General features: G+C 46.3%; 1 protein-coding gene across 1 annotated transcript in view; it reads right to left on the bottom strand.

The window, feature by feature from the left end:
• The window catches only part of PLXNA4 (plexin A4), a 445,628-nt gene that overhangs the window by 197,257 nt on the left and 222,667 nt on the right, over positions 1–25,704 (bottom strand). The window contains exon 4 of the mRNA XM_075024595.1: positions 25,406–25,537. Coding sequence (XP_074880696.1) covers positions 25,406–25,537 — 132 coding nt within the window. The remainder of the gene's footprint in view (positions 1–25,405; positions 25,538–25,704) is intronic.

Raw genomic sequence — 25,704 nt, 5'->3', positions numbered from 1 at the left:
AGAAAGGAGGGGAAGCGGAGCTGAGGTAATAGGCAGCGTGAAAGAGGTCAGGAGAAGCAGTCGTGGCACATTAAGGGAAATACAGATCTGGGCTCACTTGGAAATGGTAATCACATAGAGCATGCCTGAGCAACTGGCAGCAATAATCTAGAGCAACAGTGACCCAGAGCCCAGTTTGTTCCCCTCTTTTTTCATTTCCCCTAGCTTAGTCTCATCTCCTTAAGACCTGATCTTGCAGGGATGTCACATACCAGGCTTGTTTCTGAGCTTTTGGCCTGTCTTTACCAATGCAAACCAGCTGCTGGAATTAGCAAGGGAAGAGCTCAGGCATTGCTCTTCGCAACTCACTGTTTTACATGAGCCTCTGCATGAATTTGTGGGTTGTTTCATTTAAGCATCAGCCATTGAACAAGCCCAGTGGCAAAGTAATCATTTATCTGTACTATTTTATTTATATGGCAAGAGTCCCCTGCTGAGAGAAGAATCCCACTGTGTTGTGCCCTGCTGCAGACAAGTAGTAAAAGACATTTTGGTCCAAGTCTAAATGGATAAGAGCAGCAGAAAATGCAGGGAGAAAGGAGCTTCAAGGCACTGGAGATGAAATGCATTGATCTCCTAGAGATCAGAGTAACAAAGACAAAAATTAGAAATTATTTACCTTGGGGGTCAGCAGCAAAGACCTGCTGCTTAAAGGCTAGGCCAGCACCGTGGTTGCTAATGCATTTATACTTGCACTACATCTCCTGCCCCTGTGTGTAAATCAGGCACCTGTGACTCATCCCACTGAGGACCGTGGGACCATGTTCATGACCAAGTCCCACCATCAGGCAGGAACTTCACCAGGATGCAAATACCAATATTGCACCAGCCTTATCAGCACTGACGTGGGTAGGGCTTCACGAAGACAGCAAAAAGCCACCCTTAGCGATGGCCACGTGGATCAGAGCCTTACAGATTAAACCCCGTAACACAGAGCAAGATGTTAGCACATAGGTAACCTTAGGTCCTCAACAGTTACAAAGAGCTGGGAAGATAACCCTGAATGTCACTTTTTTGGTACTTCTAAGATATACCCTCAAGAGAGATACACAGATTCATTCTTTTTTTCCTTTCCTTCATTTTTTTTCCTAGTGTCTTATTATGCTGTGTAGCATAATGCCAGTTGTGCTGGTTTGGGCTAGGGCAGTTAATTTTCTTCATAGTAGCTGGTGTGGGGCTGTGTTTTGGATTTGTGCTGGAAACAGCGTTGATAACCCAGGCATGTTTTGGTTACTGCTGAGCAGTGCTTACCCAGAGCCAAGGGTTTTTCTGCTCCTCACCCCAACTGACCCAAGGGATAGTCCAGACCATGGGACGTCATCCTCAGCATATAGAGCTGGGGGAAGAAGGAGGAAGGGGGCGATGTTGGGAGTGATGGCGTTCATCTTCCCAAGTCACCGTTAGGTGTGCTGGAGCCCTGCTGTCCTGGAGAGGGCTGAACACCTGCCTGCCCATGGGAAGTGGGGAATGGATTCCTCGCTTTGCTTTGCTTGCATGTGCAGCTTTTGTTTTACCTATTAAACCATCTTTACCTCAACCCATGAGTTTTTTCACTTTTACCCTTCCAATTCTCTCCCCCATCCCACCGTGGGGGGAGTGAGTGAGCGGCTGCGTGGGGCTGAGTTGCCTGTTGGGGTTAAACCACGACACCCGTACAGTTATGTGTCTTGTGCTTAGAGACATACATGTACATACAGCACCCGCCACCCCGTACCCTCACCTGCATGTGCACAGTGAGCAAAACTATAATGTGTTAATTATACGAACACACAAACCCATATTATTACAGCCAACTACATAAACCCGACACGTGTTTACACTGTATGCATATGAATATACAAAGAGGACAGAGTTCATCTGGCATATTTTAAATGCCTTTTTAGGATGAAAAGAAAAGCTCCCCAGGAACTCTACTGACCACCAGTGACCAGTCCTATTCTGAAGAGAGGTGTCATGAATCCATCATTTGTGTTTCATTATAAAGGGAGCCTGCACATCTAAACCAGAGGGTGAGATCTCATTTTTACACACGTGCAGAAAGCATGTACACACAGAAAGAAATAGAGTCTCTTTTATCCTGTTTCTTGACTTCACATACACATGCTCTCACATATATGCGTATATACACAGAAAGACTTCATGGATTCCCTGAAAAAAATACAGAAATAATAAAAAATAATATAGAGAAGATGTCCAGGATCCCACATTCTGACTCAGCTAGCTAAGGTCCAGCATGCAGCATAGTAAACAGCAATTTCATGGGAATAAATTATTTATTAGTTTTTTGAGGTTTTTTTCCTTGAAGCTCATAAAGGCAACAATGAAAAATTACTCCAGAATTTATTCATTCTGCATGCTGGGAGAAACATTGTGTGTCTGTGTATATATGCAGATATAAAGCAGACCATGCTGTGTTCTTATATTTTTATGAACAGACTGCAGGTTTATACACACTGCAGAAATAAGCAGAACACTGTAAAAATTAAAGGAGCGGTACAGAAATCCAGTATCTTTGTGGGCACATAAAAAGACAGAGGTATAGTTTGCTTTAGATACTATAGATGGCTGTTCACTTTCTGCTTAACTAGGCTGAAGCTGATCTTTGCCAGATGATCACTTCTGTACCTTCAGGCACTGAGATACTTGGGCCACTGCCCTGGACTGCCACAGAAAATGCATATACGTTGTGTTAGGGCTGTCCTGCAAGGTCTCTATGCACTCAGCTTCCGTGAAGACCCCTAGATGCTCTTAATTTTTTACTGCAGTTTCCTGTCTGGCCACAATCCTAATCCTGCCCAAAGGCTTCCAGTGGTCCTATGCTAACTGGTAGCAACACCACACTGGATATGCCAAAATCTCCACTGCTTTGAAGTTATTTTGCTTTTTTACTGCTCTCTTGCAGTTCTTTGTTATTCCATTCATAGGCTATGCCCAGCCTTTCCGTTGTACCTCTACCAAGGCTTGACAGCACCCTTGAGGTTTCAGTATGATGATACATGTAGACAGATAATCTGCATTTCCTTTTTTTTCAGCCAATAATCGAACTTGAATTCCATCCTCCACTGTTTCTAAATCCTTAGCACTTCATCTGGGGCTCTGTATAAAGTTTATTTTCACGCTATGTAGAAGAACGACTTTATACATTGAAGTACAACTCCAGGGTTCAACAGATCATCCTCCAACATCTATGGATCAGCGGAGGTTCTCTTGTAACACAGTCGGTTCTTTGCAAACCCTTTCCTAATATCAGACATTGTTCTGGCTGCACTGAAATTCAGCATAAAAATAGTCACTGGGCTTTTAGATATATTACACCATGCATTTTCTACCATGATAACACAGACATATCTATGGTGGAGAGCACAGACCTGTCCCAGGTGAATAACAGCTGCTGAATCATGTGCAGCTGCACTGCTCAGAAGGTTAGAGGACTATGTAAATAGCCCAGGAGATGAATGAAACTTCTGATCTCTTCTGCAATTTGTCCATAAGAACCAAACCAGGAGCTTCCACACCTCAGCTCATCCAGTGAACCATTTCCACAAATTCCTTGTATCTATATGTGCTTGACGCACTCCCAGAAACAGCCCCACAAACATCCTTGAAGGACTTTGCCATGGATCACTGATTTTTCTAATTCCTCTGCAGTTCTTCATCAGCACTTTTGCCTCTGGGATCCCCAGCCACATTTCCTACAGCAGTGATGTGGGTTTGGATTTTTGGAGACTCTGAAGTGAGGGCTAAAATACTGTAGCTAGCTTTAATTACTGGAAGATTAGCAGTAGTCATCCTGACACTCCTTGATGTCTGAGCCACGCTACTAATTCCAGGTGGGTCATCTCATAGTCTGGGGTCTGTGTCCCTGGACGCTGCGTGATCTGTCATTCACCTCCTTTATGGAGTGGCTGGGAGCTCTATGCAGAATAGAATAGGGTGACAAGAAAATCTCAATTGCTGTAAGAAAAGTACAGCATGAGTTTGCTGGAGTATTCAGTCCAAGCCCTAAGACTTAAAGCTGAAGAAGTGATATTATTATGTGACTTCTTAGAATCCATTTCTGGTCATTCTTTGGATAGCCGTCCCCAAAATGATCTCTGTTCAGCCCACCTCAGATGCACAGAGCAACGACCCAGGCAAGAAGGCTGGAGACAGAAAGACGAAGGGAGTGGAAACTGCTGCCCCCTCCCATGGGGGTGAGAACTATTTCCTTGGGAGAAAATGTATTTATTGCCCAGCAGCAGCAGGCCACAGGCTGGTTCTGGGCCAGAACGACTGGAACAATTGACAACAACCTGGTCTCTGCTTTGGGTGGGAGTCTTGGACAAACATCTGAGGATGCTCCTTGGTGGCAGAGCAGCCAGAGTCCCAAGCATTTTTGTAGGGATCACAGGGACACCCTGAGCAAAAAAAGAGCATGGACGCTGGACACAAGCCAAGACCCCTTAGCTGTGGTATAGAGGACACCTAAAGTAAGAATCATCTTCGTTCCCAGACAGTGCAAATGCCTCCCTACAAACGAGCTGCCTGGACTCCCTTTATAAGTGCCGTGGTGATGTAGCTACTGCTGAGGATAGTTCATGCTATCCTAAAGTTAAACCTGCAGAAAGCCAAGTGTGTTTCACCCTGAAAGGACCAATTTCTCTCTCCCACCAACAGCAGGTGTCTGGATGCTTTACCTACATGCAGAGAAACATGCTACTACAGTAAGTGAAGACGAATACCACCACTTCTGCCTAAATGAGTCTGCTCTACCCACAGGTCATTAGCAAACGAGCCCCCATTCCAGAAGGATGGATGCGTTACCAGAAAGCCTCGGTGTTCCAGCTGCTCTGTCAGCTGGGGGCCGGCAGTGATGGCTGCACTGCACTCACCCTTCTTCCCAGCCAGTGGTGGGAATGAGAAGCAAGGAGAAAGAGGAAACCTTTCCTCTTGGATAGTATCTTCTGTTAATGTGGCTTGAAGCTCTTTACAAACAACAACTGCGGGCTCCTAAACTTCTTGGGCCATGGAGCTTCCCTCCTTCCAAGGGACATAAGGTGAGAACCAAAGAGGACCTTGGAAATCTGAGTGTTGCATGGGCATTTTACAGTGAACACGTCCTTTGTGATATACATATAACACAAAGAAATTAATTTTGTGAGCTTGACCCTGGTGGCCTGTGCTCTGCTGAGCGAGGACAGGAACCACCACGATGTTGTTTGCAAAAGGTCACGCAAGAAACCTTCAGTAGCTGCTACTGCAGTCCATGAACTAAGGGATGTTGTTTAACACCGTTTGTTATCATGAGAGGTTCGTTCAGCCCACATTTCACATCGTGGGAGCCAAGGCATGCAGGGGTAAGCGTTTTACCCAACTTGTCCTAGAACACGAGTGGCTCAGCAGGGAATCAGACTCAGAAGAGTGAACCTCCCCAACTCCCTCCCTCTTGGATGGGTTGGATGGTGACAACTTTAGGCCAGGGTTGAAAATGCTGCCTGCTGCCCTCCTGGCAGGGAATTCACAGCTGCTGGTCTGCTGTGCTGCCCTCTCCTTGATAAAAGGTCTCCCTTCTCAGAGACCTTCTCAGAGAGCTAAGTGCTTGAGGCATGCCTCTGGTGTGTTTGCAGCTTTGCCCCAATAGTTTTACAGTTATTGGCTATTGCTCCAGCTTTCTCAAAGGAAGCCAGCATTAAAACAGCTTTCTATATTCCTTGAGTACCTTCCGTCATCCCTTGGCAGCAGTCATCCCTTCACGTCCTCTCAGTGATGTTACTGGCATCAAGCACAGGGCCCCAACCAATCCCAGCTCTCTGATGCACTTAATTAAAGCAGAATCGCTCAATAATTCTGTTGTGCTTTCCTGGGCATCTGGTCATTCACCTCTCATGTGCACAGGCAATTAATTTTTAGGTTGTCAGTACAAAGGGTTTGAAACAAGAATATTAATTCCAGCCCAGCGGGAGGAAAGAAGGAAGTTTTTGCTGGTGTGTGAGTCCACCTGCAGGGCTCTGCCCCTGGATGCTGAGTGCCCGCGATGCCTAAAGGCCTCCCAGAGTGTTGAAAGTTGGAAGGGAGGGAAGGTTTTTGAGATAAAACAGTTCCCCCCTCCTGCCCAATTCCATTAATATTGTGGATAAATTAATAACCATGTTCCTGCCTGGAAACCTCATCAAAATTAGTGGCCCAGGGTGCTACATAAAAATAAATGCCAGACCCTGCTGCAAGGAGCTGTATGTGGCCGTTAGTGACTTATGCAGAATCACACAAAGACCATGTAGAAACCTCAACGCCGAAACTCCTGATTCATGGGCTAGGGCATTTTCATTAGTTTATCCCCTTTCTTGCAACCTTTAAAAAAAAAAAAAAAGGCAGTACAGAATCATCATTTTCCCCTGGCATTTATTGAAATGTCATTTGAACGAGACCAAACAATGCTTTATGTTCCTTTGGGTAACTGATACGGACAAAAGTCCATAAGAACAGGAAAATTGCAACTCTGATCTAGTTAATGGATATTAGAGGCACAAAATGCTTTCAAATGCACACAATCATTTTTATCTACTAATTGAGGGGGTGAAAGCTTCTTTCTAGGAAATATGGTAATATATATTGATCAGAAAAATGAAGCTTCTATACCAAACCCTGAGCATGATGCAAGGTTAAGGGATTTTAATTAATGAAAAAGCTTTTTTATGAAATGGTGCCACCACTCAAGGAGAGTATACACTATGACCTCCAGTTAAGTGGAGACACCTTTTAAATATGACACAGCTCATACGAGCATCACTCACTCCCTTTCTTGGCCAGATAAATATTGGAACAGACCTGCTGCCAGACCAGGCTGTCCTATTCTGCCCTGCTTGGGTGGTGGGTATCCACTGCTGAGGTGACCACCACAAAAATCTCATTATCACAGATACGGATGTCTTTCAGGCATGCCACAGATCTGTGAAGGCATCAACCAGAAGTCTAAACATCTGGGTGGAACAAGATCAGCTCTGGGGAGTGAAGATCCACAAGGGATCCACAAGATGCATCCAAAGAGCACATCTCAAACAGCTCGTGGTATCAACTGTATATTAGCACTAGACTAAGAACAGAAGGCGAGGTGTAAGACCACGTGCACATATGCAAGTAGCAAGGTGCAGCAGGAGCAGATCTGGAGGTGTAAAGGAGCTGGGGACCCAGTGTGCACACCGCATGTGTTTCCAATGCACACATTGCATAGGTGTCAGGAGGGTTACTTCAAGCTATACCCAGGTTTGTCCCCTGGACTGAACATGTATTAGCAATGGCTGTGGTCCTGGAGCGTGTCTGCTGGTTTAATCTGTTCAAAAAGAGTTTGGGTCATGCAGTCCGAGCCATTGTGAGATGAAAAGAAAAGCCAGTAAGTAGGGACAGCTGGGAGATTTGTTACAGAACTTCACTCCTGATTTGAGTAAATTTGAAACAGCAATGCAGATGTACCCACAAGTCCTGTGCCTTTTACTCCTGAAAACTATTCCTTTGCATTTAAGTCCAGACTCCTACAGTTATCCAACATCCAAGATGCCATTGAAATTAAAGGCTTCTACTTCTCCTTGTGCACCCGGATTTATTTTCTAACTCTTATAAGCACAAACAGAAATATAAATTAGCTCTTTCTATCACTTATTTTGAAATCTGCCCAACTTGCCTTGCAAATGGAAATATAATGAATTTCAACTTCAAGCAGAAACAAGTGCTTTAATTGTTCAGTATATTAGTGCTACATTGTTTACAGGATTATTCTTTTTTAGGAGGCACAGTCAGCTTAGACTCAGTCCCAAATGGATGGTAAACTGGCAAAATCTAACCTGCAGCAGTGTTTTTGCTACCTGAAAGGTAATATATTTACTTTCACCCCACCAGGATTCTTCTGCATCTGAGACCTGTACAGGACAGATGCTAAATTGCCTAAGATGGCAGAATTATCACACCACAGGGGCAGAACAGAGACTTTGCTGCAGTATTTAACCGGTTAGCTTGAGTACAGCAAGGCATCTACACGTGTGTCTTCTATTAAAAATATACAGCTACAGCCCTACCCAAAATCTAACTTGGAGCTTCTTTACCTAGCGGGACAGACCAGATCCACTCAAGTCAGCTCGTGATGGAGTAACAAGATTGTTCTGCCATAATCACCAGTGGGAAGAAGAACAACACTTGTCATGCAAAATCGCAAGTAAGTTTGCATTTGTTGAGATGTTTCTGCTGCATTCGTCACTGCTGGTATTTGAGCACCTAAGTTTTGGCTGTACAAATTCCCTAGCAGAGTCCTGGAAAGCCAAATGGAAAAGGATTGCTCTACGCTGAAAGTAATTACACCCAGGATCAGGTACGAGGCTCAGATGTGCTGCTGAGTTGAGAGGGGTGCACCCAGCAGAAAGTCTCGTTAAGGCAGGGAGAAGTAGACACCACTTAATGACCCTCCAAAGGGAACACTTCCTTCTAATCGCATGGGTTTTTCTTGCTTCTGATACTGTGCAATGAGTTTGGGAGAAGCCAGCAGAGTCCAAAGGAAATTCAGAGAAAAGCAACATTACCCACTGAAACATCAGACAAATATCGACTTCTCCACAAAAGGCTTACTCAGACGCCCTCGGAGAGTCAATATTTGGTGGGGAGCATTAAAATTTCACAGACCTTTGGCCAAGGTGACTTTCTACAAGTAGGACTGATCTCTCTCAAAGCAAACCTGCCCACCAAGCCTGCCATGTGTGTGCAGAGGCGGTCCAGTTTTCAGCAACCCCTGGTCTTCTCCTGACTGACAGCAAAGCAACATTCATCTGTCTTTTGCTCTGCTAGAGATGAAAATCTTCCTGCCTGGGGGATGTGTCTAAGTAACAAGTCCAAGGTCCCAATAAATCCATAGCAAAGGTGGAAAAGAAAGGGCAAGTCCAGACACTATGATGATGGGCACTTCATAAATAGCCGAGCGGTTAGAGAGATTGGTAGGTAGATTGCTGGCATTTTAGCCCACGAACACAGGCTCTGTAAAGGCTGGATTCACTTCCAGCTGCAGTAAAAGGGAGATTTCATGCTCCGTGGGAATTGTCAGTCCCCAAAAGCTTTCAGAGGCTCATGACTGCATTTCCTGTGCATTATATCCCATTATGCAGATGCCTTAAAGTAAATGTAAATCACATCAAGACTAATTGTAAAGGGCTTTTGGTTGCGAGAAGTAAAGTGCTTTGAGATGGCTTCTGACAGTCCAATGGCCATGTGTCTTCACCCTCTTCCCCTCTCACTCCGCACCCTGCCTCCACTCATCCACACACCGTGATGTCCTGAGCTCTCATAGACAAGGCCAGCAGGGCTCCCTGGGTTAATTAAATCAGCCTCGTTTGCTGTCTGGAGCTCAAGTGACAAATGCATTTCCAACCTTGCCCCTTTTGAGGGAAGGGTGGTTTGTGAAGCATGACGGTGGCTCAGGACTCCCGGAGTCTGTGCTCATACGTCTCACCCAGACGAAGGCATCACAGCCCAGCGATTTGGTTTTCCCCCGTCTTGTTCACTAGGACAGAAAGCACCAGCACTGTGATAGTGCAGTAAGCACATTTTCAGTCCGCTTTAAAGACTCCCCCTTTCCTGCTTCCCTTCACGGACTGTCATGGGGAAATAAGATGTCAGGAGACGCGTGGGAAGACTGAAAGGGACAGTTCCCCTCCTCCCAACTCAGGCTGTGAATGCGAGGCTAATTTTATTAGCCCAGGCACTCCATTATCCAAATAGCCCCTCGCCAGCCTCCCGATGCATTTGCAGATGCATTAGTGTAATGGTACTCTGCACTGCCAAACACATGCTGCCTTCCATCCCAGATGTGCTCCCCAGGCAGAAAAGATGACTCTTGTGTTTTTGTGTATATGTAAGTACAAAAGTATATACTGGAGCATCCAAAGATGTCAGCAACTTCAGAAGATTTTGCGCACACAGAGGGGTAACAGAACAAGGCTCGTGTTTTGTAACACACTTTGAGGTCCCACATAAGCATGGGTATATATTTACAAAGTGCTGCATGTTGGTTCATCGTGTGACAGTTAGGCTATACGCTTAATCATTTGTGAATGCTTACAGCTAGACAAAAATAAGCCTGATTCCCTGCTTTCTGTCTTCTGTACTTTGAGGTTTGCAGAAATCTGTCTAACCCATGCGGGTGGTGACTTTCTGACGTTAGCGCAATGCTGACTCTTCTTTTAAGCTGGAGGAGGAGGGATGTAACTCGGAGGAGTGCCAGGCAATGTCTGCGTGACATGGCTTTCCTCTTGCCCTGTGACCTGGCATGAACATTACAGCAGATGTGTGCAGTAGATCCAGGTTTTCTATGTGCTCTATATATGTTGAACTCGTGCATCATCCTTCCAGTCACCCACATCATCTCACAACAAACCTGTTGCACGATGGGGGGAAGATGCAAGAGGGCTCCTGCCACTAGAGCAACTCATTCACCCGCAGCCTGCTCCCAGTCCGACCCAAAAGAGAGGGCAGTTAGTTAGGAAAATGCTGTAGCCTTTTATGAAATCTTTTAAGAAATTACTAAGGAGCAAATAAATGACTACATCTGGTCTGTGTTGCACGTCACCATCCTCACAGCCAACAGGAGAAAGAGCAGCATCCCAGGCTAAGAGCAAATCACAGAGCCAGAACAAATAGTTTTTTCCCCACAAATGGAGCACTAAATTCAGGGTGACTTTTACTTGGCGAAATAAAAAAAATACAGTTAATATCTTGGAGAGGCAGGATGGCAGAAAAAAATAACAAATGAAAGCAAAAAAAGAATAAAATTGTCCCATTGAAATGCACAGGATATTTCCAGGGACCTGACCCAGCTGAGCAAGAAAATTTCATCCGCCCAGTAAAGAAGCTTGCTATTTTTCTAGGACCCTGGGGCAAAACTGTCGATGCTAAAACCTACAAATAGTCCCTCTGCTCTAAGAAAAAATGATTCAAAACTGCAGTTCTTTATCACGTGCAAATTCTCCTTCCTTCTCCTAAACAGTTGCATGAGGAAGCAAAGAAAGAAACACACAAACTCAAACAGATACGTCAAATAGAAATACTTCAGTATTTAAAAGATATTTTTGCGCCACAACCATTACTGTTGTTTCTCTCTCAGTAGAAAGAATAACACCCCAAAGCTGTCTGAGCACTGAAGACAGGGGCAAGAAGTCAGGGCAAACTGTTGGTTTTGTAAACTTTGTGCTACAATTAGCAGTAGGTGGATTGATTGTCAGTTCAAAAAGAAAATCTAGAAGAGAGAAAGGGGGGTTGTTTGGCTTGTGTGGAGCAGGGAGAGCCTACGATATTTGCCACAAGCACTTTTATCTGTTTAGCTATGAAAATTAATGAAAATAAATGATCGGAAGGTAATAAATGGATCTGCAGCTACTCTCACGAAGGAATGCTGATACACTGTTTACACATCTAATGTTTGTTTTGAGACTCTGCAATCTCCGCAGGATGCTTCAGTGCATATGGTGTTGTCACTGTATTTCTTTTTCCTTTTTAATTTATTGATCCAGGATATAAAATTGTCCCTGAAGCCCTGGCTTGGTTTTCGGAGGTTCCCTTTGCTGTGAGGAGGTGGCGCACCTCAAGCAAACCACTTCTGAAGGAGCTTGGATGCACAGAGGTGGGTGAACTTCTGGCACCTAAAGAGCAGCAGGAGACACCAGTGGGTTGTGAAACCCAGGGCCCCCCCCACTGACACGTTGATTTCCACTGCATCAGCAAACGGAGAGCCTTCACGGTGTGATAGCTGGAACAGGGTGTTATCCTCCAACGCTGTGCCCACCTTATCAAACAAAACACGCCAAGGACCCTTCTAAAGCCGTGCTGGCAAATAGCAGAGTGTCTACATCCCTACATTTTCTTTTCTTCCCTTTTTTTCTGAAGATGGGGTTGATGTGTCCCTACTGCCCCAGGGAGCGGTCCTGCCCATGGTATTCCCCCGAGCTTTGCCTCGGCGCTGCCCAGAGGAGGGCTGCCTGGCACGGGGGGCAAACCCACGGCAGGAACCGTGCTAATCATTACAAGGTGCTGCTGGTGGTGGTCAGTGTTTGCGGCTGTGCTGGCCCTGTTCACCTGGTGATTTCGGCACAGCCCAGGAGATCAGCACATGGAGGTGAGCGAAGGACAGCCTCCTCCACTGACGGGTGGTGAGAACGTCGCAGCTGACCTCCCCAGCCCCTCCTGGACCTCTTACTGCACGGACGTGCCTTGCATCACGCCAACACGAGGTCCTTGTGGTCAGGCACGTGCTTGAGGTGGCTAACAAGCAGCTATCCCCAAAGGACAGACAGACACCTCCAGGGACAACCGTACAGCCACAGGCAGCCTTAACCGGAGGATGCTGCCAGCTCAGCGACCCCACTGCACACAGCAAGTCTGCTCCGGTGGGCTGTGTGGGCTTTCTCCAAACATGTACCCACACCTCTCCTCTGCTGCACCTGTTCATAAGATAGACATCAGCTCTTAATCAGTATTTCGTACGTTTAATTAGGAGTACAAGCTAAAAAACACTAAATGCTCAAGCTGACAGCTTGCAATAGCTCCTGTCCTGTGTAGTAGTACGGAGGCTTTGAACCTACCTACACAAATCACATAACGCTGTGTTTGTACTACTTTGTAAAGTTGTATCTATGCTGGTAAATTTAATGTGTCCTGCGTTACTCTCTGGTCCTAAGGCCAGTGAGTATGGAATAGCAGATGTACACATCGTTAAACTCTCTTAGCCTGCAAATGGAGCAGCTGCCACCAAGCTGCCTCTCAGAAACGGTCACTGGCCATGGTCATCCCTGAACCGTGTCCAAGAGTGTCTGGGAGGCAGCTCGCCAGCCCCACGGCGAGGATGTGCCAAGTGCCATCACACCAATTTAATGGACGAGACAATCCACCTCTAGTGCCTGGTCATGCTCCCTAGTACTGGTATAGGTATAACCTAAAGTGGCTACCAGTTCACTGCTTGCAGGAGCAAGGAAAGCCATGATTAAAAAACAAAATCACAGCAGCAAGAGCAGATGAAAGTAATCCCTCCTCCATTCCCAGGCCATTCCTGGTCCCATGTCACAGAGTACCGTCCTCCAAGGTGTGCAAACAAGCACTCCTGAGGTTCTGCCGTGAACCAGGGCAGTAAATTAGCCACCTTTAAGCACAAACCAAACCAAGAAATTAATTTTAAATGTTTTCTTTTTTCAACTGTCATCAGTCTAGAAGCACAAATGCAAGACGTGGGAAGGGATATCACAAATCCGTATTGACACAGGAGATAAGGTATCATCTACCCACAATCTGAAAAAGACTATGTTCTCCCAAACAGGGCCCATACTTGCCTCCTTGGTGGGGCACAAACTGCTGAATTTTTCGGATGAGGATCACAGAAGGTGTTTTTCTCTTTGCAAGCACACGGTTAAGATGGACTGTGCAGAGATTAGGTGGATTTTCCCAAAGGTGTGAGCTCAACCTTGGGAAAGTGCTGAGTATAGGGATAAGTAATTAGTGATGGATAGCATGTTCACCAAGTCCATTAGCTGGAAAGAAAAGCAAACCTGCAGCATTCTCAGCTGGAAAGAAAAGCAAATCTACAACATGCTTCACATTCCTTCCCTGCATTTTCCTGCCTCCCGAGAGCATCCCGACGACCCCCTCGCAGCCCGCCCTGCCTCCTGTCAGGGGGCTCCCCTCCGCGCAGCTTCGCGTCTCATTGGGGACTGGCATTTCCAATCAATTAGACATGTCACTGCTGAATTTCTCTGCTAATTACTGGAGTTTATTATGTCTAAAGCCAGGTTAAAAGTGGAATTCCCGAGGTCAAATGGGGTCACCCAGACAATCAGTTCCACATTTTCCATTGGAAAAGAGACCCCCACAATCAGTCACTGCCAAGTGGTTTGTAATGACCAACCTGCCAGTTAATGGCCTGAGGTGAAAGTCTCGGGGATAGATAATGCTCTTGGAGAGAGAGAGGAAAAAAAAAGAAAAAAAAGAAGTGAAGCAGCAAAGAAAAGGCCACTTCGGAGGCCATTATAGCACAGACGTGTGAAACCACAAGCCTTTCTTGGTGTCTTAGTGTGGAAGGAGAAGGGTTTCGTTTCCACATCAAGCAGCTGACGGAGAGCAAGAAGAGCCTTCCTTTGCACTAGTTTCTGGGTCTGACCCAGCTGCCAAATGCCCTTTGGTGTCAACGGTGTCATCTGAGGCCACGAAGAAAGAAAAGGTGCTCAGGGGTAAGGACTGATAGGCTACGACCCACCAGTTGCTCAAAAGTGTGCCAGGAGCTCTGCTACCTGCTTCTTCTCCCTTCTTTGCCTAGTAAGAGATGCGGTGGTTGTAAGAGGGTTGCAAGCCAAGGAGAGCCTGGGAGGGCTGTTCTTGAAAAAAAAGAGCACACAGCTCCCTTCAGAAGGAAAAGAAAAACATCTCCCCATCTGTTTTGGAGACGAAAGGGTTTTCAAATCTCTCTTGGCTCGTTTCGACGCTGCATCCTGTGGGTGAAAGACATCCTGTCCCTTACTAGCATTTCGCTCGGAGCCGGCTGTAGCAGAGCATGAAACACTTCAGCCCAGACAGAGCACACGGGGAGGCTCAAAGTGCTCAGTGTTTGCAGTAGCAGCTGCCTGAAGAGCCTTGCCTAAATGTCAACACTGTTTTCAGAAACAGTTATAGGGAATGCAGAAATAGCAATCAGGGAGTTACGTACCTCTTCTCCATCCGACGGCTGGCAGATGAGTTTATATCACGAGGAAGCCAAAAGAGGATCCCTCTAACTGCTGGCCCTGAAAACTCTCTATGAAAGATAACACTACACAGGCTTCCCTTCCCAGGGTTAAAGGCTTCAGGATGACCAGTGATGAGGAGGAAAAACAGATTTCCGTGCCTCCTCCTGCAGCTAGAGAGGTGCCTCAGAGCCCTGACAGTCCACACTGTCAAGTTCTTCCTGATCTCTGGCATGGGTTAGGCTGTCCGAATTGCAGTCTCTCAAACAGTGTCCAGGAACGGCTGGGGTTTATTCCCTACACAGTCTGGATGGAATTTCCCTCTTTTGGGAGAGTAAGAGAGACGAGATCTACAGGCCCAGGCCACACTGCAGCATTTGGTCTCAGTGGCAGAGACTGTTCCCTGGTTTATTGTATTTATCAGTATAGCTGCTAGGAAAAAAGGATACTTTGTCCTGATGGAGGCTAGGTCAGTGCAAACATCTGCCTGTCTCCTTTACGCCAGTGCTCTGTGAATCCAACATTAATTATGTGAATCATCCTGGAGTTGATACTCCATCAAAACACATTCCTGATGTGATGCTTGGAAGAAACACATGGGTTGCCTTTGCTCTTTGGGGCAGAAACTACTGACACGTAAACTTCAAAAGTGCTTGGAAGATTCCTTCCAGAGGAAGCTTCCCAAATGACGTCACGGAAGCAGGGATCTTGTACAAACACTGTCTTTCATCCTCAAGAAATCCAAAGGGCTTTACAAGTTCATAAATACATCACAAAGACTTCCATGGGTCCAAACCTACAGTGTGGTGTAGGCCAAGCCTACACTACAAACAAAAATACAGATATACCCTACACAACAGAGTATTGACCAAGTGCTGAGTTTGCTGGTTCAAAATATCTTTCTAAAGGAAAAAAAACCAAAGCAAGACAAACTCAAGGATTCCCATTACTTCCTCATCCAGTCAGGAAATAAAAGAAGAAATTAATTATCAGGGTAGTTGAGTACACTTGTCTCCAATCACAAACTAGAATATCACAAAAACTGAAAAAAAACCCCAAACAAACCCTGAAAAAAATGGAAAAAAAATTAACGTCACAGGACGACTTTAAAGTTCTTTTTTAATAGAAAAGAACATAAAAGCCAGTTTGCCTTTCAAGGGCAGGTTCTGGAATGGATTTCATTTTCCTGTTCCTACTACACACATCTATGATGATAATGACTATATCAAGTAATATAAAGTGATGAAAGACATTTAGCAGGGGCCTAAAACAAGAAAGACTCAAAGCCATGAATGCAGAGGACACAGCAAATTCTGGAGCACTTAAAAAATTCTCCCCAAGTCTGACAACGAAATGCCCATTAATCCCCACTAACAAGAAGCATGCCTAGGAGTTCAGAGGTATCACATGAAAAATAGAAAAGGCATTAGAAAATGATAACTCTGTGCACTTATGGTGTAAGGAAAAGCCCCAAGAGAGCAAATACTTGCTTCAAAGAAAGTAATAAGATACATGAGCTTGCAATGGAAACAACTTTTAAAGCATATTTAAAATGCAATAATTAAGAGAACGGTCTCTGACAGCCACCGGGCACCGATCCGGGAAAGCACTCAGGCATGTGTTAGATTTAAAAGCTTAAGCCCAAGAGGTATGGAAGTGCCTATACCTCTGAGCCAGGGCCTCTGTCTTGCCCAAATCCTCCCTCCCTGGGAGCACTGGTGCCCGGGCCGGGCTGGAGTGGAATACCAAAGCAGGGGGATGATTAACAACTGGTGCTTTCAAGTGACCTGCAAATGTAAGATCTGTGCGAGGCAGGGGAGAGGAGGAGACCTGGCTGTCAGTGAGATTGGAGGAGACAGATGTTTAATGGAGGCCAGGATTACAGATCTGCCAGGCTTCACATGTAATCACCAGCTTCTTAGGTTTCCTCTTTCTTCTCCCCTTCTTCTGGGTCTATTACAGGGTCAGGGGCTGGGGGAGGGCAGGATGGAGATTTTCAGATTTCCAGCTAAATTCCTTGAGCTGCCCTTAATACTCTGACCTATTCCCAGCTGAAACCACAACCTACCAGTCTGGCAGGACTCAGAGACATGGGACTAGATTTTTGTTGTTTAAAACAAGAGGAGCAACGCATTTAACTCCACGGATCCACCTCCTTTCCCCCAAACAGCACGGTAGCTCCGCTGAGCGATCTGTGCTTGACTCAGAGCGGCCGCACCGCAGAGGAACAGCACCGCAATCAATAGTGCCAGATGACCCACACGCTGCGTGCCGGGCAGCGCTGAGCCCCAGGGGACACGTCTGCACGGCTTCCCACCCGTCACCCGCTCCCGAGGATCGATAGTCCCTGCCGCTTCTTACCCGGGGAACGACTCGACAAATGCTTTTTGCATTTATGGGCATTGCTCACTCTTTCCTCCAGCCCTACTCATTTTTTTGTCCTCTGTGCAAGGCAGGGGGTAGCTATTACTTTGTGAAAGCAGAGCCCCACGAATTAGAAAGACCAATGTTCCCACTTAAAAACACAGGAGACAGGAGGAGGGAGACCTTGGTTAGACTGAATGACCCATCTCATTCCTTATGTCATGACTCCAGGCAACCCTCTACAATTGTGTCCACCACATGGATACCTTAAGGCAAGGAGTCCCAAAGACGAACTAAACCATCCTCTACCGGAATGCAGCACCTTCAAAAGCCTCCGTGCATCCTCCAGCTCCTGCGCTGCTTCTTTGAGCAGCCTGTGGAGGAAGCATCCTGGCATGGGGATGACTCTTGGCAAGCTGAGAGATGAATGCTGACATTAGGCATTGCTGAAGCTCACGCCAAATGCAGATCCACTGAGGGCAGTGTGAAAGCCGAAGTTCTACCCTCAAACATTGGACACGTAGAAGAGGGCGTAAAGGTAGAGTTCAGGCACAAATATGCCACCACTATGACTGAACATAGGTCTTTTAATGAGGAAGACTGTATCAGGCACTAAATTGTGCTAACATAGCTGTATGGACAGAAGTGCACCCCAAACGCTGGCCCAGGGGTGATTGGGAGACTCAGCTCTGATGCATTACTCTGTCACAGGCATATGGCATGACTAAGGACATCTCACTCAGCCCCTCTGCTCATCAGCTGCAAAATTTCACTAGCAGTGCTCCGACCCAGGGGGCAGTTATATGAATTCATGTCTTGCCAGCAAGCAGTGTTTAGACGCCGTCCACGGCTAAGATACATGTATTCAAAGTACTTGAGCAGTTGCACTGATACACTCCCCCCCAGCTGGATCCCAGTGATTAATGCAATGTGCTTGCAGACAAGTAATTTCTTTGGGATGGGGCAAGGCTGGAAGAGACAGCATTTTGGCACGGATAAGCAAGGCCAAGCATGAAGCAAAGGGATACCGACCTGCATTTTGTATTAAATCCTTCCTTCCAGTGAAAGACTGTCAAACTGCTCCCAGCTAGTCCCCTCCACGCAGCTTGGGCTTGTCAACATTCCTCTAGATGGGATCAAGAAAGCTATTAACTTAGTGTCATCTACAGGATGGCTACAAATAGGAGAACGATTATTCTCTCAAGAAGCATTTCCCTCTCCAGCACACACAGCAGAACTCGGACTAGATACCTGATGGTAACATAGCAAAAGTCCCCTCTGAACCTGGGATCCAGCAAAGCTTTCCAGCTCTCATCAGGGCATGCACATCAGCCTCAGGTGTCAGGAGGAGACCTGCGTTTTCAATAGCCAGTGGTGGGAATTGCAGAGAGCTCCAAAAGAGGTCCTGATCTTGGAAATATCTTCTGTACCTTCAGGACACATGGAGTTACAGTGGTTTGCCCACAGCTGTACAAGGACTCTGTGAGCAAGGCAGGGCATGAGCGTAGGTCTCCCAAATCCTGGACTGTCTCTCAACTGCAAACCTTTTCTCCTTTCCAGTGCACTTAGCATAGTACTTGTTTTAGGGCAAAGTGGGGCATCTGAATACAGCATCAAACTGGCTTATAAAAGCATTTCCAAAGCATAAAAAGAGCTTAATTCAAGTGTGTAAAGCCCAAGGCTGAGGGACAGTGGGAGATGAAATTCCAGATGCCCATGCATCTCATGGGAGGGAGACAGCCCCCGGCAGAATTTCTTCCCTTGCCATAAATGGCTCATTTGGGACACCTCCAAGACCTTGAATCGGTTCCTCACCTGCTCACCCCAGCTTTCTGAGTTATTTACATCACTGCTGGAACACACAACCAACCCAGCAGGAGGTTAAGGGACTCCCTACTCCCTTAATTATTCCACCACTGCTTACTCCTAGGATACCCATGTGCTAGCAGCAAATGAGTTAAAATCAAGCTAAACTATGACTTTTTGCAATAATATGCCTTTTGCTGATAAAGAATTATTTCAAAAGAGTCAGCAGCACAATGTGCTGCAGTGTTGCCAGTGGGCCAAATCGCTTTTATCATTCTTGGCTGAGAAACACAGGCACTCACTCATACAATGTCTTTTCCATCCTTAGCTGAGCATCCATGCAGGCTTTTCCATCCATGCAGTCATTTCTCAGAACGCATCTGACCTTATTTAACAGGCCCTTAATTAGGTGGAAGCAAATGCAAGGGAGAGTGGAGTTCAGCCTCTGATATTGCTGAGGGTGATGAGTGGTATTTTAAGGGTGGGAAAGAACGGTCAAAGAGGACAAAAGTTGCCTTTGCTGCCAACTGGGATCACGCTCATTGCTTGCTAGAGATCGACTGAACTCCAGGAACTGTTCTACCCTGTTTTGTGCAGAACTGCCCAAGAGCAGGACAGCTGGGCAATGAAATGGGCACTTTGGAGGCATCTTCTTTTGAGGATTTAGAGAGACCCTAACATGACACTTCTTTGTAAAGAGAGCGTGCATTTCAACTCTTGAGTTGGGCCTCCTAGAAGGTCCAATGACCCTGATCTTACCTAGGATGTCAGTCTGGTTTAGGAGCAGCCAACTACTCCAGGGAAGAGACTATACTGTCAACACCTTTCCTTCCTGGCTTTCAGAAGTTGAACAGTGGTGTCCTGCAGAAGACCTGACCATCTCTAAAGAGCGGATGTGCGCAGAGTGGTCATCTTTCACACTATGCACAGTAGCCCCTTTTGCAGGTTGACCGTCAATACTCCCAAAAGCCTACAAGACAGCAGAGTCGAACGATAGAAATCTCCAACAGCAGTGCCAAAATTTACAGTTTATGGGCGTCTCTGCTGCTTTTAAATCCCCAGGTCAAAAAGTCACACCTATTAGACAATCTCAGCTTTCCATTTTAAAACAAGACCATTTCTGTCTTTTCTGGTTCTGGACCGATGATGAAAAACATGGTCTGCACACAACCTGATGGCTTACAAACAAACAAATGCAAATTAAAAAGAAAAACTCTTGAGTTATTTTTAAAACTTGTGATCTTGAGCCAGTGTTTCTGGGGACAGCCTCAAACTGACAATCCCCTGGAAACAGCTACTCCAAATCTAGAAGTTAATGCTAATTGAAATCTTGTGCAAAGACAACATTTGAAGAAATTAAGCTATAATTAAGTAAAGTTATTAATGATTGCTTTAACTAATGGATATGATAACATAAGCAGCAAACAAGATTTTAATCAGTGGTCATGAAATCAGAAGTAAACTAGCCAGTCACCACCTCTTCTATTGCAGCTAATTTGCACACAATAATTCTCTTGCAGATAGTGACTCAGCGGCAAAGGGAAGAAGAATAAATCTCAGGAGACAAATAGGTATAAGCCTTCCCCATTTTAATGAGAAACAGACACAGAAAGGCCAAAAAGACGCTGTCAACATGATTTGCAATACTGTTACTTAATTTTTACCAAATGTGGTTTCTGCCATGCTTTAGTTGAAGTACATATTTATTTGATATTTCATTGGCAAAGTTTAAAAGATCCCCCCAAATACCTATCTGCTTCTGCTACACATGACCCTTTGACATACCGTAATGGTTTTAGGGAATGATAGCACTTCACAGATGTGATTTATTCCCAGATCATGGATGACTTTCTGCTAGTTTACAGGGAAGAAGCACAAATTTCCACTGGAGCGTGAAGCTGACTCACCTGCATGAAACAAAACTGCCTGCATGGAGAGGGACAGCAAATCTCCCTCCTTGAGTCAAACATAGGGTTACTCATAAACTGTTTGCAGAACAGAGTCTTCCCTAGCCATTAGTAAACCAAAAGTAGGAGGCAGCTCAAAGCCTTGGGATTTTAATAATACAAAGTTGGGGCCTCTTGCTGTTTGCCTTCTGGTTTTTGAGCCTTTAAGTTCGTTTTCTCTAGCTTTTTCCTTTGATCCCTCTATATCAAAGGGAAGAGCTGAGATTCTCGTGTCTTGGAGTTGCTTCCAGGTGCTGCATCAGCTTTACAAAACACATCTAGCACTGGGAGAGACCCGGGAGTCCAACGTGCTGACACAGAGTTATTTAGGGGTGATGGAGGTGATCTTCTAAATACTAGTCCAAAGCCACAACAGGAAAATGAGCATCCTGCACCTCCTGATACGTAGAGCTGGGCTGCATGTGCGTGTCAACAGTTAAGCATCAAAGAGGCAAGGAGGCATGGGCAGCCAGCAGGCTGGTGGCAGCTGGAAGAGGAGAGAGCAAAGGAACAGGGTTGCCAGAAGTGGAGGAGTGACGGAAAAGCAAGGGCAAGTCCATAAATTGGAGGACAGGGCCACAAAGAGGGATGGGATCAGAGAGAGAAGCAGGAATAGTGAGGAAGGGGTGAAAGAAGCGTCTTAAACCCTGCAGAGAGCTCCAGGGAGCTTGTCGGCTCAGGCTTCTCTTTTGGGAGGAGAAAGAGATTCAGAGAGAGGGTTAGAGGAGGAAGAGGGACCTGAGGAGGCATGTATGTGCGTGATGAGGAGCAGAGGAGGTGCAGAGACACTGCAGACCTCCTTCCCCTGCTCCTCTAGCAGCGTTTCCCATCTGCTCCTCATTCCCTTAGATCAGCGTGTGAGGCAGAAGACCCTCCCATGTCTGCGCACCAGAAACAAAGAAGGAAAAAGAAACAGCCCAAGCCTCCAAGGTACCGATATCCCCATGACCCCCAAGGAACATCTCAATAAAGGCCCAAGTGCCATTTAGACAGATAAGTGAGGAAATGACACCCCGGAGCAGCCTTCTCCCTGCTTCCACCACGCGAGACCCCCGTTCAGTGGGAAACACTGTCTGCCTTGTAACTCCCTTGGAGCCTTTGTGAAGGCTGGGGCTAAATGACAGATCTCTTGACAAATCGTGGCAGATCCCATGCATGCACCAACCCTTCCCCGCTCTGTCAACAGGGACTTGGAACACACGTTTGCACTTGAAACACGCATACGCCCGCGCCTCCGTGAAACGATGGGACCTTTGTATACTCTGGGTTTCGGTGACAAATCTTCCTGTCTTCCTCGTTCAATCCATCTCCCTATAAATGGAGCCCCTCTGAGGGTGAAAAGCCATCGCATCCTGCTCCTGAGAGCACAGCACGTCTGATAGCCCCGACGAGTGCTGCTCGTCACCTCTCGGCGTTCAGAGGAGCTGCAAGGGAGGACCTCTTTCAGCCACAGACCGCAGGGCTGAGCTGGGTTCTCCATTCCCCTTGAAGCCCAGGGAGTTCAGCTCCAGATGAAAACCCCCATCTGCAACCCAAGGACCCCCCAGTTCACTGAGGAAAGTGCTCCCATGCAGATGTTGACTTTATCAAGGCCAGGGGATGTGTTTTTTTTGGCAGTACAAGAAAGCGTCTTCTTGTTGCCAGATTTATAGTGACAGCTCTTTGAAGGTGTTTCAAGCTAAAGGGTGCCTTGCTGAGCTGAGTCTAAATGCCTCATTGAAGAACAGTTTGGGGCATGGCAAGGTAATACTTGCCAGGACTGCCAGAGCCACGACAGGACTAGGACAAGCTGGAATATTTGACTTTATCATTGGGGCTTCCATTCCTGTTGAAGACTGGTGAGTGACGGAGCCAAGCCTGGCAAAACTGCTTTTAATGGAGCGTCTACACATGCAACAGGATCGCTCTTATCTCCAGGGCACTGCCAGGGTTGAGGCCAGCAGACGGAGGGCAGAGAAACCTCCTCCTTCCCCAGGGACACCACCAGCCCTGGTGCCTGCCTGCCTTTGAAAAGGTCGGGTCAAGCCATCACCCTCCTGTCCCTCATCTCCACAGTCCTCACAATACCAGGGCATTTCTGTGGGCAGTGAAAAAACCTCTGATAAGTCAGATCTTCATCCGTTTATGATAAGAACTGTACGACATGGCTTGTATAGTGGATGGGATATATGCTCCCCAGGGCCAGCCTGCACTCCTCTACGCTGTTCACAGTCCTGCCCCCAGCAAAGGCAAACCCCTGCACCCACTCTCAGCCACCGAAGCCCTACAAATGTTAATTCACGCGAGCACTTGAAGCGTGTTATATCATGGACACAGAGATAGCGACTGTGTTGCTGTGACGGCAGCGCTGTCATTCACATTCTCGCTACGTCGCAGATAAAATGAGAGACGGGCAAAGGCTTCTGTAGCATTGAGTGTTTCACAGAATCAGATCAGATTTTAAATAATAACAGTCCATGCCCTTTTCACTAACCTCTCTCATACAGACACCCTTGGCTTCAAAGATGGGTGGGAAAAGATGATTGAATAAATCACAGGGGACTCAGGGCTCCTGAGTTCTCCACAGAGCTCCATCAACAATTTGTGGTCCTAAAAAAAACTAAAAAAACCTGCCTAAGCTTGTGCTTCAGAATAGCCAACCACAAAATCAATCTGCTTATGTTGTAACGTTTAGGGAAGTGCAGGTAGTCAACATACCAACAAGAATATATTCTTGGAAGCTTCTGGCGGAAAAACAAATTGCTCCTTTCATTCCAGATTTCATTTTTTAAAGAAGTGAGTGAATGAACAGTGCTATCCCATTGCCCTTTCCTAGAGAGAATCAAGACAGCTCCTGGATATTACAAGACCAACCAGCCCAAGGGAGCCGCACATCTTGTCTCTGTAAATCTGAAGGGCTGTACAAAGCTGGTGGTGGTATCTGAGGCGACCTGTTGCCAAATGGGCCTGCACAAAAAAGACACTCTGAGCAAATCTGAAATCAGTGGATATTGGCGTATCGTCATGCTCACAGGCTTTGACCATGCAAGGAGCCCCATTCTACTCAAAGAAAAAAGAAAGGACCCACAGAGTAAAAGGATGAGAAAAAGGAACAGTGTCTTGACCAAAGTCTCGCGGGACCTCGCAAGCATCACCTGCCTCCAGCTTCCCACTCCATCCCAACAGGTGACTGGGACTGTTTTCACTTCAGCACTGGAGGTGACATCCCACCCTCGCCCAGCACTGAGCAGATAAGAAAGCAATCCCAGCTCTGTCATCACGTCCTTTCTCCTGAGTTATCATCACCTTTAATAAAGACATGTACAGAGTTGCTCCCCTCCCCACTCTTTGAATTTAGATATAAATATCCATAGCCTAGGGAGAGGGTCGGAGACATCGCAAAGGCACAAAACTTTTAAAATAAATTGGTTCAAGCAGAAGGAATGACAGTCATGGACTGGAAACGATAACCTCCCTATTTTGTATGGGAAGAAGGATAGCCAGCCTGCCACATGTGAGCTCCTGGACCACAGCAACCCTGCTGAACACCTCCCTCCAAAAACTGCATGTATCCCTGCCTTATGGGCAAGGAGAAAACTCCTCTTAGCTTAGGTAAAGGCTAATAATTACAGTGTTAGCCACAGCCTGGAAAACAGCCACCTGAAGAGGATATGAGGAGGGTCTATAAAATCATGGGAGGTGAAGAGGAAACGATTATTCACTGTTGCATTTTTAAGGCAGGAATCTGTGGCTGGCGAAACTGCCATGAGGGCTGATGAGAGGAGGGGACATGGTGGCCCATCTCCATCCTCGAGACTGCTGACTGTTGACGACTGCAGGTCGGAGTACACCCATGCATGAATCAACCAGTTACAATAACTCAAGGAATCCTGCATGGCCACAAGACTAATTATATACAACAGATTTCTTCATGCAAAACTACTTCTTCCTCCTCCCACCCCGAACAGCAAACTTCCCAAGGCCAAGCACTCTGCTGAAATCAGCCAGATTTCCATGTCAAACACCCAGATTGGTCCTTCCCTGGGATCTGGCTGTTAGTATTTTCAATAATACTACCAATAACACAACAGGAACGTCACGCTGAACTTCGCCTGCACTCTGGCAGGCAGCATCCTACACTCTCGATCGCTGTGTCTCAGAGAGGCTCCAGCTTCTCCAAATACTCCAGTTGGAGCCAAATGATTCAGCGTTACGCTTATCCGTATCTGTGGCAGATGTAGCCACAGTTTGAATGGGGGTGGAGAGCAATGTGGTATGCAGCAGATGCAGTAGCAACTCCTTGTCAGGTAGCCAGCAGGACGTGTACTGCATAAAGCAATGCTGGGGGTGGTTTCTGCCCCCTTAGTTCTCTGCCCCTGGTCCCTCAAAAATTGTATCAGTGTATAAATGAAATGGCTTCTAAGCATGAAAAATCATGTTATCAACAATGGAGCACATCTTTGTAGTAACGGTGTTCACCATCAGAACTTCACGTGCAATTCTGATTTAGCATGATCAAGTTAAAACCTTCCAAAGTACCATGGACTGACAGTTTCTTACCTGCTTTTCAGACATGATGTAGAGGTGTTCATGATCCACCGAGAAGGCCATATCCCGTAATATGGGGCCAGTATCCACCACCTGCACAATCTCATACTCCAGTGTGTTCTTGGTGGTGCCGTCCACACGGATCTGCAGAGCAAAAACAAAAGCAGGGAGACAACATGAGTATTTTTCCTTTTTCCATGGAGACTACAGATTAATCACTGGAGAAATGTATTGTGGTCCAGGTCTTTTGAACAACAACCACTGTCATCACAAAGTGAACTTTTCCCCTGCCTCCTCACTTAGCAGATGAA

The sequence above is a fragment of the Buteo buteo genome, chromosome 4, assembly GCF_964188355.1.
Source record: "Buteo buteo chromosome 4, bButBut1.hap1.1, whole genome shotgun sequence".
NCBI lineage: Eukaryota > Metazoa > Chordata > Aves > Accipitriformes > Accipitridae > Buteo > Buteo buteo.
The sequence above is the reverse complement of the archived record's forward strand: the minus strand, read 5'-3'. Positions and strand labels throughout refer to the sequence as shown.